Source organism: Melanotaenia boesemani, chromosome 10 (assembly GCF_017639745.1).
Source record: "Melanotaenia boesemani isolate fMelBoe1 chromosome 10, fMelBoe1.pri, whole genome shotgun sequence".
Classification (NCBI taxonomy): domain Eukaryota; kingdom Metazoa; phylum Chordata; class Actinopteri; order Atheriniformes; family Melanotaeniidae; genus Melanotaenia; species Melanotaenia boesemani.
This window is the reverse complement of record NC_055691.1, coordinates 16,445,500-16,462,120: the sequence shown is the minus strand read 5'-3', so window position 1 is coordinate 16,462,120 and position 16,621 is coordinate 16,445,500. Positions and strand designations below refer to the sequence as shown.

The window sequence follows — 16,621 nt, the reverse complement described above, 5'->3', positions numbered from 1 at the left end:
GAAATAAAAAAATCTACAGTCTTCTAGTCAAATGTTCTCCAAGAGGTTGAATTTGTAATTTTGATTGGGGTTCACACTACTTCATCCACTGATATGTAACTGTTCCATTCTCTCTCCCATTTATGTCTTATATCAAATGAATTTATCATTTTAGTTTCTTAAAGACTCTTGTGTAGCAGGGTGTCTAAAGTCAGTCCTTGAGGGCGACTGTCCTGCAGGTTTTGGATGTTTCCTGCAGTACACCGGAATTAGATTAATGAGTCAACATTCTTGGGTAGCACTTGAAAACAAGCTGAGAAGAGCTTTTTAGTTTGAATGGGATGTGTTGGAGCAGTCCTGCAGGGTTGTGGCCTTTGAGGACCACAGCTGTTATATAGTCTTATATATACTCTTTTTCTCTCTCTCTTGATTAAAAACCTTGATAAAGTGGTATTTTAGATTATATCTTAACACAATACCTATTGAGGAGGTAAAGGAAAAGATCTTAAGAAACGATTATAGGATGGTGAGGGCAGCGGTCCCTATCCCATTTTTCTTGAGGATGCCCTTCATGCAACTACCAAAAAGCCATGGACCCCCCTCTGCCCCGTGCTGAAACATGCTTGTCTTTATGCTTTCATTTGCTTGTTTCTCACCATAAATTAAACATTCTGGCTAAATCCTGTCCTCCGTTCAAAACAAATCCTTACATTCTTTTATTGCTTTATATATTTTTTTTCTTTTAATAGAGGCGAATCATTTGCACTGTAGCATTTCTCAGACATGTTTTATAAATAAAATAATGCAGGAAAAATCAAGATTATCAGGACAGGCATAAATTACTTGCACCACCATGTCACTAATCTCACTAAACCACACAGTATATGGATGAACATTGATTGGATGCACAAGATGTGGTCTCATTTTACAATTTTGACAAAAGATACATTTTAAAATATTGCTGTATAGCAGATTTAGATGACCTCCATTTATTCGTCTTGGGACCTGGTTTAAAAGATGATTGTTTTCAGGCTCCCAGAACTCTGGTTCCATGTGAATAAAACATCCAAATAATAAAAAAAGCTAAGTAAATCCACGTGGACATGGCCTTAGTTTTAACAATCACACAGGCTCTGTACAGTTAAAGCTGTGTGTGCTCTTTAGGAGACCCTCTTAGGGGGGTTAGGACTCCATGTTGGGAACCATTGCCCTGGGGTCTATGAATAGAAAAACAGCAGTGGAGACAAAATATAACCGTCAAGTCCATTTTCCAACTGAGGATCTTTACCCAGGGTGGACTGGCAGCAAATGTTTTCCCAGTAGGCCATTGGACAACTGGCCCAATAAACTTAGTATTAAAGGTGCAGCATGCGACAAAATTGAATATTAAATATTTAATCACTCTACTAAAACATATGTTTTTATTCTCTTACAATAATGTACAGCAATATTTAACTCATACCTCAGATTCTAAATTAGACTGTCAGGTGTTTTTGACTTTTAAAGCAACTTCTTAAAAAGCACAATCAAATTTAAATTAGTTTTACATTAAATATAGTTTATTTTCTAGAATCAGCCATTTAGACAGGCAGAACCAGCCATTTTATGAGTACTACATTTATAAATTGTCTGATGAAGATGTTTTAGAGACTTTCTGTTACAGCACAGTTCAGTATAAACTATCACATTCTGCCATTATAACCAACCAATCAAACCAGCACACCAAACAGAAACATGCTGTTGTGATAAAGTAGTCTAAATAGACAGAGTTAGAAATTTGGACCTCTACGTTAGCAGTATGCTCAGGGCTATCATCATTCTGAAAAACGAATCTCTGTTCAAATCTCAGTTCCCTGCAAGAATGAAGTATTTTTTCCTCAAGAATTAGCCATTTTCTTGCATTTTGTATAATCCATTATTTTTTGTGTTCTGATCAGTTTCTCATGGGATGATCCTGCCACCACCACGCTTTTTAGGACCAGATCTGGTGAAAGTGGAGGCCATTGGAACAAATTGTCATGCTCAAGAAAGCAGTTGGAGATGGTTTCAGCTTAGTGACATGGTGCATTTTCCTGCTGGAAGTAGCCATCAGAAGATTCTACACTGTGGTCATAAAGGAATGGACATGATCAGCAACAATACTCATGTAGGCTGTGGTGTTTAGGTCATGCCACATTGGTCTTAGGGGGTCCAAAGTGTGCTAATAAAATACTCCCCACACCATCACTCTTGCTTGAACTACTGATATAAGGCAGGATGGATAAATGTTTTTAATTTTGTTTTCACCAAATTCTGACCCTACCATACGAATGTTGCAGCTGAAATGGAGACTCATCAGACCAGGCAACATTTTTTTCATCTTCTATCATCCAGTGTTGGTGAGTCTCTGTGAATTGTAGCCTCAGTTTCTTGTGCTTAGCTGACTGGCGTGGCACCCGGTGTGTTATTCCACTGCTGTAGCCCATCTGCTTCAAGGTTAGATGTGTGGTGCCTTCAGAGGTGGTATTCTGCATACCTTGGATGAAATCAGTGGTCATTTGAGTTCCTGCTGGCTTTCTATAATCTTGAACCAGACTACCTATTATACTTTGACATGAACAAGATATATTTTTCTCGTTTTTCAGACCAGAGATGGTTGTAAGTGGAAATCCCAGTAAATCAGCACTTTCTGAAATATCAACAACCACGCCATGTTCAAAGTCTCTTAAATTCCCTTTCCTCATCATTCTGATGCTCAGTTTGAACTTCAGCAAGTCATCTTGAGCATGTTTACATGACTAAATGTACTGAGTTGCTGCAATTTGATTGGCTGATTAGCCACTTGCGTTAGCAAGCACGTGAGCAGGTGTATCTAAAAAAGTGACTGGTGCAAACTTGCTAAGGTCTTTATTACCTCTCATATATATAAATATACATATATATATATATATATATATATATATATACGCACAAATCTGTTTGGTGTTCACGGAGCTGCTTGCACATCTTTCACAACAAGTGTATTGTGTAAAAAATTAGATCATGTGACAATGAAGATTGTACACAGGGGGATTAAAATTAATTATTTTAATTTTAGACAACAACATAAGTGTATCTTGACATGTGCGGCGGCCTCGCTGAGCGGTGCTGCAGCTCTTCACTCCGCATCATGATGCCAAACACGCAGCACCAATAGTCTGACGGCGCGTCACGTGACTGTTCCCTCACTGTGTCCAGCTGCAGCACAGACATCGACAAGAAGAGGAAGGCTCGGTCACCAAGTCAGAACAGAGAGAGAATAACACGAAAAGGGCGACTTATATTTCTGCATTATGGCCTTGCGGGACGAACTTTTAAAGTCTATATGGCACGCGTTTACAGCTCTGGATGTGGATAAGAGCGGCAAAGTCTCCAAATCTCAGCTGAAGGTATGGCTGCGCGAGTTACTCAGTTTTATTTATTTATTGACTGACTTTTGACAAATTGTCTAATAAGTGTAAGTTACTGGTATATCCTCATGCCGCAAGCGTCCCTTCTTCTGGAAACACAAGGCGGGTCTGTTTGACTGCAGCAGAAGAGACGCACCTGTTGATAATCTTTATAATCAAGAAGAAACCTGCTTTTTTTCCCGTAGATTCAAGCTGAAAACCATTCAAATTAAAAAGCAAACCACTGCTAAAAATATTGGAGTTTAATAGACCTGTTAAGATTATTCATTTAAAATAATCACAAGCTTTTAATTTTAAATTTTTATGGAATAATCCAGTTAAAATAAACAAGGAAAACCTGTTTATGTTTCTTACCTACTATAGAGTATCACACCCAAACATTGAGAGTCCAGCTACAGCCCAGCATGACATTGTTCAGCAGTTTAAATGAAGACCAACATCAAAGGTCAAGTTTAAGTTCAGCTGCCTGAGACTCTGAAGAGAAAACGAATATTACTTGCACTTAAGTTAAACAAATTTATTTCCAGACTAACAGGATGCAAAACAACACTGATGAAAGATGTGAAGCTGCCTTTATGCTGGTTGTTTTGGTTTGCTTTTGATTCCTCTAAAAGTAACTATTGGAAATGCGGTCTAATTATAGTTCATGGAGCACGGCTTCTATAAAATCTTTATTTTATATTTATTTTAGTATGATAGGAATAAAAAAATGTAGTTACCCTAGTTTATTTAGTGGTTAAAAGTTTGGGTACATTCGCATTAATAACGAATAGATGGGTTTTCACACACTTTCATTGATTGGTTGGACACAGCACCAGTATCAACCATCCCAACATATAACTGTGGTAAAGCATTGCTCTTTTAACTAACGTTTGTAACATTAGCTCATAATGGTTAAAAAGAGGAATGAACCAGAAGTTAAACTCAGAGCCAGCAGAATAGTTTAAATATACCTTGTTTACCAACCACTGGCTTGTTGCATCACCTCAGTGCTTCTTACTGTAGTGGAGTTGCAAGGTATGTAGTCGTTAAGGGAACTCCCCAGTCCTTACTGAATTTTGTGGTGAGAAAATATCAATCCAGTAGATTATGGATTGATATTTTGGAACATAAAGACTGTTACAATTTCTTCTTCATCATCACACATTTTACTGATGTTTTTTTGTGTGTGTGTGCAGAGTTCGTTTTGGGAAGGTGTGTCCAAACTTTTGATGATACTGGTACTTAAAACGATCCAACCTGAAGAGTTGGAGTTTCCGTTTTATGTGTTCCAGCCACTTGTAAAGGGCCACATTTTGCTGCTTTTGGTTGTAGTTTCCGATTGAAAGGCCACAAGGAAAGGGAAGCAAACCTTTCCTAGATAAAAGAAGGAACAAAAACAGCTTCCTAAATACCTGATGGTGCTACATGCACCTCTGGGACTGGGAGAAATGGTCCTGTCTGCCTTAAGGGTGCAACATCAACAATATTAGTGTCCTCCAAGCTTCACCAAATCTCCAATAAAGAACACCTTATTCCTATTTGGTAAATTAGGCATATCTCTGGACGTTGCAGGCACAGTTTCCCCATATAACACGTTTTCACCACAAAACTATCATGTTATGATGTGATAAGGTCCCTTTATTTATTTTTTATTTGGGTGACAGCTCCACACTTCTGTTCAAAAACACACAAAAAAGAACAAAAACAAAATTCTGTTAAACAGCCTTGGCAGCCCTGGGGTTTTCTGACAGGCTGTTACAGACAAAAGCTGTATTGATGGAACAAGGCCTCGCCATAGGTTTTAGGACTTTAGGAACAACTAAAAGATCAGAGGACATCAAGGTTTGTAAGGCCCAAGATCATTTATAAACTAAGCAAAAAAACTTTAAAATCAATCCTGAAACTCACGAAGATCCAATGCAGCGATTTTAAAACTGGTTTTAAAATTGCCCCTGTGCTGATGCATGGGGTTAAAATCCTGCCTATGTGACATTTTTGATGTGTGGAATAAAATCCAGCTTGGAGTTGAAAAGGACACCCAGATTTCTCACAATAAGAGGGTTTAAAATTTAGTAATTTTGGGAAAATAATCTCTCCCCTGTCTTCAGGACCAGTAATTAAAACTTCAGTTTTGTCCTGGTTGAGCTGTAAGAAGTTCTCTGCCATCCAGGATGTTATTTGAAATACGGTTTTTGTTGTTTATACATTAACTGGCTCTAGGTCATCAGGAGACACAGCGATATAGAGCTGTGCATCATCAGCATAGCTGTGAAAATCAATGCTGCGCCTCCTGATGACATCCATAAGTGGCAGCATTTACTGATTTAAGCATGTACATGTTACCAGAACACTATTTAAACCAAACAGCTAGTCTTTTTAGAACTATAGAACCAAAGCTAATGAAAATCTTAAAACCCTTAAAAGACTTATTTGTTTGAGTTTCTTTTAATAAAGAAGCATACAACAATCTGTAATGTTAAGTGATGGGGGTTTAATGCTGTTCCTGCCATAGACAGTATCGTCTATGCTCTGTGGTGTGAATGTCTTGCTCCTTTGTTCTACTGCATGTTGTGAAAGCCAGTCTGGCCTCAAATGCATGTGAATCCCCACTTTGGAGAACAAGCAAACCTCACTGAACAAACCATGCTCAAACCAGTCGATGACTCTGGTTTTCCTCCATGAGCTGCTTGAGTGGTTCAGAGTTGGGGTTTTATTTATTTCTAGTTTGGATCAGTTTGGTTTGGACTGAGATTGTGTTACTCTACTGAAACAGCCAATAGTTTCCACACATCATTCATAGGATATTGACATGTAAGAATTAAATCGCCCATCCTTATCGCATATCCCTGTAGTAATGGTGGGTTGGACATTGGTTTTACTGTGATTCCAGGTGCTGTCTCATAACTTATGTACAGTCTTGATGATCCCACATGACCCGGTTGCGTTGGAAGAGCACTTTAAAGATGACGACGAGGGTCCTGTCTCCAACCAGGGATACATGCCATACCTCAACAAATTCATCCTGGATAAGGTCAGTCAGTAACGCAGCACAGCCAGCCAAAGGCATTGAAGTGGTGTTTATGTTGAATGTTTGGCCTCTGGAGAGTCTTCATGTCTTCTTTATAATGATGTATTTTTTTATTGGTCTGTTCCAAAGAAAAACATAAACACACAAACGTATAGCTGCAAGTGTTTCTATTTTATAGTTTAGGATTACATCCAACCACTCACCAATGGCAGAAGACTGGGAAACAATGGGTTCCTCTGTTATGAAGGAAAAAACTATTCAGTGATTTGACTTTGAGTCACCAGTCTGTGTCTTTTCATATCTTTGTATGGAACGTGATAATCAGGAACAACAACACTCCAGATTGACAGCAGGAAATAAAAATAACTATGGCAGTAGGTGCAGTGGTTGTGTATCAGTGTGACTACCATTACTATGCATAGTTTATAAATTATTCTTATCATCCAAAACAGAGAAACAATGAGGCATTCATGAGGTTGACTGGGTCACTTTTATACCTAGGTTTCTATTGTTGTTACTATTTGCTCACTGCTAGATGCCTTAACGGCACTTGCAGTGCTTTACTCCTGCTTTTTGCCATTAAGGCTACTTACAGGAAATTTAAACATCTTATTGTTGTCAGTTTTTAGAAAAAGTCCTGCCATGGACACCAAAATGTCTTATGCGTTATTTCCCTTTTAAATATGTTGCTTTACTTATTTTGTTTTGCATTTAACCTTTTGTATAATCATATAAAAAACAATTCTAGGTGATGATTATTGGCTTCATTTAATGTATGTAGATCCAACAAATGACATCTTCTCTGTTTTGCCAAACCACACCAAATTAGTTCACACAACCCACAACTGGAAGCTTTATTTATTATTACATCAATGAAGCTTGTCATTCAAATCCAGTTATCATTGCTGTTTGTCTGTTTATCTGCAATAATACACAAAAACTACTTGGCCAAATTATGTACAAATTGTAGATGGAAAACGGTGGCAGAGGAAGGAGCCAGGGAATTGTTTGTAGCAGGTTTTGACCACTTCTTTATTCTATTTAAAGCTAATGTGCCCCCTGATATTACATCAGGTCTTTATAAATTAAAACTGAACTGATATTTTAGAGATTTTATGCTTCTAATGTCTTACTTGTTTTCTTATATATTAATCCTGTTTAAAGGTTATTTTTAGACATATATTTAATCATGTGGAGAATTTAGAGTTTAGTAACAGGTAGTAATCTATTTTGTTAGATGGTAGAGGTTCACTATTTAACATGTAGTGTCAGATGAATCTGTTCTTTGTTCTATCAATCAATCACTGCGCTGTGTTTAGCTCTGACAGAAACACAAACCACTTACTGACCAATCAGTCTGCTCATTCAGCTCTCTGTCCCTCTGTGATGATGTCACAATGGGGTCACAGCGTAAGTGGAGTGTTAGCAATGGTTTAGCTTGGCATGCTAACAATTGAAAAGGACTTTTCTTCTTTAAGGTCATAGGCATCATAGCTATAAAGCTCTAATCGGCCTCCTGGCTGTGTGAATTTTGTGCTGTATGATGTCGCAACGATGGGGCTCTTGCCAGTGCTGAGTGGTTATCTTTTATGGGAACAGTTTCTATTGCTTATTATAATGTAGGATTGTGTAAGAGTGTTTTTGTTTGTTTGTTTGTTTGTTTTTTTGAAGCCATGTTACACCAATATGTTACTACAGTATCATAGAAGACACACACTGTCTTTAGAGCAGGCCTTTCATGTGTTAAGTTCAGGCAGTATTCAGTTAACTTCGTTTTACTTTAATGCTCAGTGTCATATTCTACAACTAGATTATTATTTTTTTAAACTGCTAACTAGCCTGCACAACAAAGAAAAGTTGACTCTATAAAATTCTACACCTATTAACATCTAAAACTTAGGTTTTAAATGATCTTTTTAAATTAAAAATTTCCAGAAAACAAAAAAACTTTCCACTTAAATTCTTAAGAAACTGTTAGCTTTACAGCAGTTTCAGAGGTTAATCCCTTTAGCTTTCATTATAAAGCGTTTAACTTTATCGATATTTATATATAGAAAAAAAAGAGTGTTTTGAAAATGAAATCAGAAAGTCACAAGTTACACAAACGGCTCTTTAGTTCTGACAGGGAGATTAGTATGTGATGCTTTATGGGGTACACTCTGTAATCCATAGTTCAGTATGTCATGCAGGGCTGCACATAGGTGTTTTATAATGGTTGGTTAAAATAATTAGTCAATAGAAAATGTCTGATCCTTTTACATCAGGGGTATCAAGCTCTAGTCCTGGATAATAATAACTGCCCCTCGACACACAAACCTCTGTATTTTTCCACTCACAACCACCCCACCCATCCATTGATGTGAAGGTGACTGTTCTGTGGATGGTGGTGGTGGAGGTCACAGCATTCAACTGTTCTCACTCCTGAGGAAACTCCACCCCGTCACACAGGGAAATTGTATGTGAGCATGTTTGTGAGTGAACCAGAAACTCAAAAAGCAACAAGAATCCAGTTTTTTAACATGTGTGACAAGTAACTGCTGATTGAAGTTACTTGTCATTAAAAAATGTACATGCATGCATTTTTCCACACACGAGGAATTACATTTGTATGTGGAGGGTTCACCAACCCCACTTATCACAGAGACGGTGATAAACATTTAGAGTAGAGCTCAGAACACTGACACGCTGTTTTGGAGGTGACGTTTCCTCTCAAGACGTAGCATTTAATAGCCTAAGTCACAAATAATTTAATACTAAAATAAACCAGTTTGTTTGCACATCTGGACATTCTCAATCTTGTATGAAAACTTTTATTTTTAACCATCAGATTGCTGTGGCTGCATGAGTTGTTCTTTTTTTATTCTTTTATGCTCAGGGGACAGTTGACACCTTTAAAAGGTTTGGCCCATACTAGTGTCGTTACAGTTAGGATGCTGCAATCTGTTACTTCACTTTTTGGGTTGAGGGTGCTCTCCAGTTGCATTCTGCTTCAATGAACTGTCATATTCAAATAACCAAGGTTCCAGATCACCTGATGGTGCTGACTTTTGAAGAAAAAGTATTAACATACAGAAACTTAAGTAGTCCTGAGACAGCTTTCAGTTTAGTAGTCACTGCACGATTTTGGAAAGCCTTTCCCTGTTCCGTAGTTGTCTTGTAGACTCAGTATATTTGTGCTGTAATTAGCTAAAAAAAATGGTTGTGGAAGCAAGATGCAGAACCCTGCAGGAGTGTTTTTTATATAGTTTTGTGCTCTGGACCATTTAAAAGCTCTACTTCCCTTTTTATGGCTTTTTTCACACACTGTGTGAAATGCAGCTCCCCTCATCATCACTTATTTCATTTCAGGAAAAGCGTCAGCTGAATAATTCAGTCCTGTTAAAATGATCTCACTGTTTGTCAGTCTAACTTGCAGCACTTTCAGTATGAGCTATAAGAGCTGCTGCAGTAGATGAGACTGAAGTTTGGACACAGAATCCTAATAAAGGTGGTAATGGAGGAGGGGAGGGGGCTGACAAGCATTTCACTGTTGAAGTGTAGAGACTGATGGAGGAAGAGGAAGACGAGCAAACCAGCGAGCCATGAGGAGCAAGACAAACAAGATGAGCAGAACAAAGATGGTTTACAAAGAGGTGTTCTTTCATAACAAATCCCTCTTTCACAACTTTTCTTCCCTCTTAGTCTGTCTTGCCACAATCAGACTTTGCTGACTCATTCAAAACTACACAAATGAGACGGTGAAGTTTTTACCGCCTGAAAACCTCTATGCAACCATCCTCATCTTTACGTAATGGGAGGCTAAGCATTTTTGCTTCAGCCGTTATTTTTGCTTCAAGGTTTGCTTTAGGTTTAGGGAGAAGGAAAGGTTGGGTTTTAAATACGATGACATATATATGACAGGCTTTTTCTCAACAGGCACATCGGCATTTATTTTCAAATACAGCTACTCCTCCCAAAATCCTATTGTTAGTATTAAAGAGCAATCGGAGGCATTAGAGGTCAATTTCCAAGACATCCAAGGTTTGTTTTTTTTTTTTTTTTTTTTACAAAAAAAACCAAAAAAAAAAGCAGTGTTGAAAATGATTATCTGAAAATGGATCCTAATGCCAAGAACCATTACCATGGCAACAGCTTCAACTGGTGTGGTTTATGTTAAAATTTACCACCATTGGTGTGTTTACTCAGCATGAAGTTTATGGCTTAGTGCAATAAAAACTGTCAGAATTTAAACACACTTATCAAATCTGCAGAGGAAGTAGAAAACATGTTTATACATAGACTTGATGTTAAACAAAACCATATCATTTTCATTATCACTGACTAAATTGTTTCTTCAACATATTTAAGTCGGATCTTTGGAAAATTTTGAGCAGATTATCCATTAAAACTTGGGTCAGTGTAATAGTTTTGGTTTAGATAGTTTTTTTTTTTTCTTATAAAAAAATACAAATATAGGAGTTTTATCAAAGCATCCACTAGACATTTTCAGTTCTGTAGTATAGGTAAATCTGAACAAGTTTTGGAAGTAAACAAGTGGCCATTTCTGCTATGGGAGCACCTGTTTTATTGCAAGCTGTGCAAAGAAGTTTACCACTATTTCTTTTTGAAAAACAAACAAAAGTCTGTTCATTTTGTCAAGGATGCACAATTCTCAGCTGCTCCAACAGTAGGAGCAAAATTAACTATTCTACAGTCATTTAGCAGATGCTTTTATCCAAAGCTAATAACTAATTAACTCAGTAATTGATAATGACCAACATGTTTAATAAAAGGGAGTCGAGGAGTCCCTAGTAAAATAGTTGGCTAATCGGCAAATATTCTGGATCATTTGGACCAAGTTATGTGTAAAAATGGCTGAAGTTTCAGTTTGCAGGAGTTGTTCTCTAAACCGCTCACAATGACTAGCTTGTAGCTGTGAAGATTTACACTGAACTGATAGCATTGAAAGTATAGCTGTGTTTTAATTCGCTAAAACACATTGAATGCACCTGTGGTTGCGTACGATCATCTAAAATGAAATGGTTTGTTTTGAGAAGTGTTATTTTTTCTATTATTTTGCATGGTACAGCAACTTAACACAATTCTTCCATACTTAACTGTTCTACGGCAGACAGTATCCCAGTAAAGAAGCTATTTATCATTACATTGATGAATTTGTAGAGACAGAAGACGGACAAGTTTGCTGCACATGTGCTTGTATTGGATTGATGCAGCAGATGCTTCTGTGCAAAGGAACTTACAAAAGGGAAGTACAGGGTGGTTATTGGACTGACTTTGCTACGTGTTTATGGTTTAGAAGGATAGTGCATCTTTTGTTGGTGATGAATTTCAGCTTAACAAAAAATTGTAATGTGTTAATGGAGGGAACATGTTTTTGCTTTCAGGTATCCTCTTATGGTTCAAGAATGTCAAGTTTGACTGCCTGGTTTCTCCATGTGCAGACAGGAAACATTTGTACGTTTGTTGTAAATTTTAAAGGTGTGAAGGCTTTGTGTTGGTCAGAAGGCATTGAAATGTACATATTTAAGGGGATATTTGTAGTGAAAGCTGTCCATATTTGAATACATTGTATTATTAGAATAAAATTTCTAAAATTAAATTAATTAATTAAGTAATTAATTAATTATTGAAGACATGAGACCACTATTCAAGCTGGAAGAATTTTGGAAGATTGTTTGTTTAACAATCCAGCACAGACATGCAGCCTAAATTAACACAATACCATGTTACATCATATCCTCTGGAATTTAGAAAAGTTCACACTACTTCAGTATAATCATTTACTTGGGATGAATATTTATCTCTTTCTCACACACACAACACAGGAAATGAAAAGAACTGAAGTACTGTGGGAGAGTTCAGGATCAAAGAAGGACTGCACAGCTTCACTTTATAAGCCCTCTGCTTATTTTTAATGGAAAAACTTCTAGATTTATACAAACTCAATTTTCAGAAAAGATGGGAAGTTTTCTTAAAATTAACAAAGTTAAATCTGTAAGTTATTAATTTGTTAGAACCTTTATGTAACAGAAACAAATGAAAAAGGGAGTTGTTTTAAATTTACAAACCAAGAATTTAATGCCACAAATGCAAAGGGAGAGGGACAAAGACAAAATTATGGCAGATATACAGGAAATGCCATTCTGAAGATTTCTACATTTAGATGGCAAAAGCTTGTTACAAACTCTGCTAACTTTGCTCTTGTTCTCAAGGCCATCAGAACAAAATAAGATTATTTGGGGTTTCTTGTTGCTTGTTTTTGACACATCAGCCAAGCAGAACTTTCTTCTCGTTTGAGACCTGTTTAACATAAATTTCACTTCCTACAGCACTGCGATGACCACTTGGTCACTTTGCAGCTGACAGCATGCAACTCAAATGTTTTTAAAAGTGCAAACTTCTGCATTAACTACTTCATGGCTCTAGATTATTCCCAATTTAGTGGAAAAATAATAAGAAGGCAAGGAGCTGAATAACACGTTGACTAGTTTTGAAATGAGATTTTGCACAGAATTGCAATTATCCACACAACAGCTATGTACTGTAAATTGGCTACATGTCTGTGCATGGGAAGGTTTGGTACAGCTGACCCACATGGTTGTATAATTAGAAGTGCATGCACACAGAAGATGAAGTAACCAGGATAGCTTGTAGATCACTGCTTTGTGGCATACCCAGAATGACTTATGTAAAATCTAAGTAAAAATAAGCTTATCTCTACACACGTGACACCTCTGAGACAGTATTTTCCTCTTTGTGTCTGTGTAGATGGAAAAAAAAATCACTGGTTAATAAACTGCACTCTGCTTTACTGCCTGCATAGGCCACTATTGCAAAGACCTAAACATATTTCCTACACTTTGTGTCAATAATGGTTTCAGATTGACGAGTTTAGCAGGATGTGTGCAGCTGCAGGGTTCACTTCATGTTCAGATGGACTTTAACTGAAATGAACATTGGGAGTCATTTGGCTGCTTGTTTAACAGAGTGAAAGCCAGCAGGATGAGATGTGCTTCCAATCCACACAACTGCACAGTCAGCCTGCAAGTGGTCTCCATGGAGATGCCACTGTTCACCGGCTCGAGGAAAGCATTTTCCTCTGCAGCACCAATTGTACCTTTTCAAGAGCTTTCCTCTCATTCTACTCTGGAATTTGAACCCAAGAGACATTTTAAGTCTAGTTTCTGTGTCTTCTCACATGTATTCTGAAAGTTGAGCACTGACAGGATCTTCACCACTGAACTTGTTAGTGTGTATTATTAGCAGACATACTGTGGGTGCTCATATTTTCTAAGTTTTGTATTTTTTTATGCCTCCTAAAACTGAAAAACTACTTAAAAAGAACTATAGATATGTGTGAAATAGATAACAGGCCATAAAGGTCAGGAAATGCAAGTTAGATCCGGAGCAGAAACCCTGAGTCTGCTCACGTCTTCCTCATGGAAATGTCAGCAGGGAGAGTCTTTGCTGGGTCAGGTGGTTTTATCAGTGTCATCCTCTGCCTTCCTGCAGACTTTTCTTCCTGTGAAAAACAAACTGTTCTTCCTTGCTGTCAACCACAAAGCCCTGACTCAGGAGAACTGCTGTGCTTCTGCTCTACTACAGGTGACGGGTAACTTCAACCGTCAGGACTTTAACAAAATGTGCTGGACGTTGTGCTCAAGGAAGAACCTGGATCAAAGTCAGCTGTTCATCTCCAATGATGACGCATTCAAGATCTGGTGCATCTTTAACTTCCTCTCTGAGGACAGATACCCACTGATCATCGTCACTGAGGAGGTGAGTTCTCACCCTTGGATTAATCCTGAAAATAGAAATGAGGAAATATCATATGTTGTAGAGAAAAACTTGTATAATCTACCTGGCAAACCCAACAAATTACTCATTGAGAACTATGCTCCTGTCACTGCCATGATGCTGTTTGTTGCAACACATTCTGTATTTCCCTTGTATTTATTCAGTGGATCAAGTTTTGGCCAATTTCTCTGTTTTTCTTTGTGAGAATTACTGAAGTTACTTTCCATGTCCCAATAGCCAGTCTGTGATGCTGGGAGTTGGCATACCCATTCCCCCCGCCTTTGCCTGCCATACAGCTCCCGTTATACCTGCCCTTGAAATCTCTCCCTCAAAGTGGTGAACCATTTGTGGTAACCATTTGTGGTGACCACCTGTGGCTTTTTCAGGCTGGACTCAGCCCAGTCCCAGCTTCCAAGGCTCCACCAGCTGCTTTCTGGTCTGGCTCCAGGAAGGTGCCCCCTAGTTTCTCTGTTCCAGACGAGATGTCTGTTTGTTTTTTTTGCTGGTCCATTAAAGTCTTCAAATCGGTCTGTGTGCATTCCCCACCTAATAGTCCACTGGACTCGGTATGATTAGGGACAATTGAGGGATGCAACATTCTTCCAGTTCAAGTTTGCTTTCACACTGCACATAAGTAAAGCAGACCTTTTGAATAATGCATAACCATCTTCACCAGAGGTGGCGCTGCATCAAGAATTACTGAAAGAGGAGACAAACAATGAAGACGAGAACTTGTTAATTCATTAGTTGATGCAGGACCACTTCTGTATCCACCACATAAGAGCAAACCATGTAGCTGCCTCAGATTCTTTTGGTCTTGGATTGACCATATTTCTTTCAGAACTTCTGCCTCTTTCTTCCATATCTGACTGCAGTCCATGTCTCTTGGCTATCATCCTACACATGCATTGTGTTGTAACTGCCATACTCAATGTGTTGTAGTTTGCTTTGTGTATTTGGTTCACTTGAAATGGACCAAGACCTACATTTGTAGGTGGACCAGAGTTTGTTCACACCTCCCCAAACAAAGCAGACTTTCAGGGCTGATGCGAATGTGCCCTAAGTCTGACCTTTTACCTGGGATCTTTTTGCCTTGGGAGACCAAGCCAAGAGCTGGGTCTAAGACTGGCTATTGGGACATGGAAAGTAACTTCAGTAATTCTCACAAAGATAAGATTTCCTGATGACATGTTTTTATGTCAACTTTAAGAGTGTGAACTTTATCGGTGCATCGTGCTACACACATTTCAACCAGCTATACAAAAAAACAAGACATTTAGTTTTTTGTGCTGCTTTCAGAGATCAGATGTTTTCTGCTCTGAACAAATTGGGTATATTTATGTATTTGGTTATTTTTAGGTCCATAACTCATAACTGTAGCTTGTAAAGTGTCCATCTCAGTAGCAATAAACTAAATATTTGCTCTACAGAAGAGCTAAAATGTGGGAAAGCCACAGATTTAAATGTGAATAGATTTGAACATTTGAATTTCTCACTTCAGAAATGTGTTGCTTTAATGAAGTTTTGCTGATCTGAAACAGTTGAACACAGTGGGGTGATTTCACAGTGACAGACATGTGAAGTTGTGGCTGTAATGTGGAGCTTCACTGTTTCACCAAGTGGCCAGTTGAAAACATCAGTTGCTCAAGAGCAGAAAAGGAAGTTTTCAGCTTCCTGTTCTTTTACAAATGCGGGAAGATTTATTGTGTAGTGTAACAAAACGTCAAAGCTGAATCACAGGAAGATTGATAAAAGCATACATTTACATTTCTTTTGCAATCGGCTTGCGTTGGGATGAATGGCAGGAAAAATGCAGAATTGAGACATTTTTGCTGTTTTTGTGTGTAAATGCAGTGTTTTAGCATTTTTTAACTCTACATGCTTGTGTCTCTTTGTGTCTTTTTGTGTTTCCATGCACAGATCGAGTATTTCCTGCGAAAGCTGACAGAGGCAATGGGAGGAAGCTGGGTGGAGGAGCGTTTTGAGGGCTTCATGCTGCAGCTGAACTCTAAGCAGCAGTGTCTGACTGCCTGGGAGACCATCAGCCTGGTGGGCTCAGGTTATTTCAGTAAGGGTATGGACCGTCAGACCCTCTCCATGGGCATCAATGAGGTCTACCAGGAGCTCATCCTGGACGTACTCAAACAGGTGGGCGACATGTCTGCACAGCCTGAGCTCATAAATCACTGAACACCCCTGTTTTCTGTCTCTTCTTGTATTGAAACAGTTGAAGACTAATCTGTTTTTGACTAAATTTGTGTTCAGTTTAATTCAGCTTTATTTATACAGTGCCAATTCACAACAAAGTCATCTGGAGGTACTTTACAGATATAATCAATTGAATTCAGTTCATTGTGATCCAATAAAAACAAATCCACGTTGGTCCAATTTAGAATAACTGTGTTCA

At 38.1% G+C, this 16,621-nt stretch overlaps 1 protein-coding gene across 1 annotated transcript in view; it reads left to right on the top strand.

Moving 5' to 3' along the window:
• The first annotated feature begins 3,112 nt into the window (after positions 1-3,112).
• swap70b (switching B cell complex subunit SWAP70b) overlaps positions 3,113-16,621 on the top strand; it is a 31,496-nt gene continuing 17,987 nt past the window's right edge. The window contains exons 1-4 of the mRNA XM_041997451.1: positions 3,113-3,386; positions 6,280-6,420; positions 14,023-14,196; positions 16,135-16,362. Of these exons, the coding sequence (XP_041853385.1) occupies positions 3,291-3,386; positions 6,280-6,420; positions 14,023-14,196; positions 16,135-16,362 (639 nt within the window). The 5' untranslated portion in view covers positions 3,113-3,290. The remainder of the gene's footprint in view (positions 3,387-6,279; positions 6,421-14,022; positions 14,197-16,134; positions 16,363-16,621) is intronic.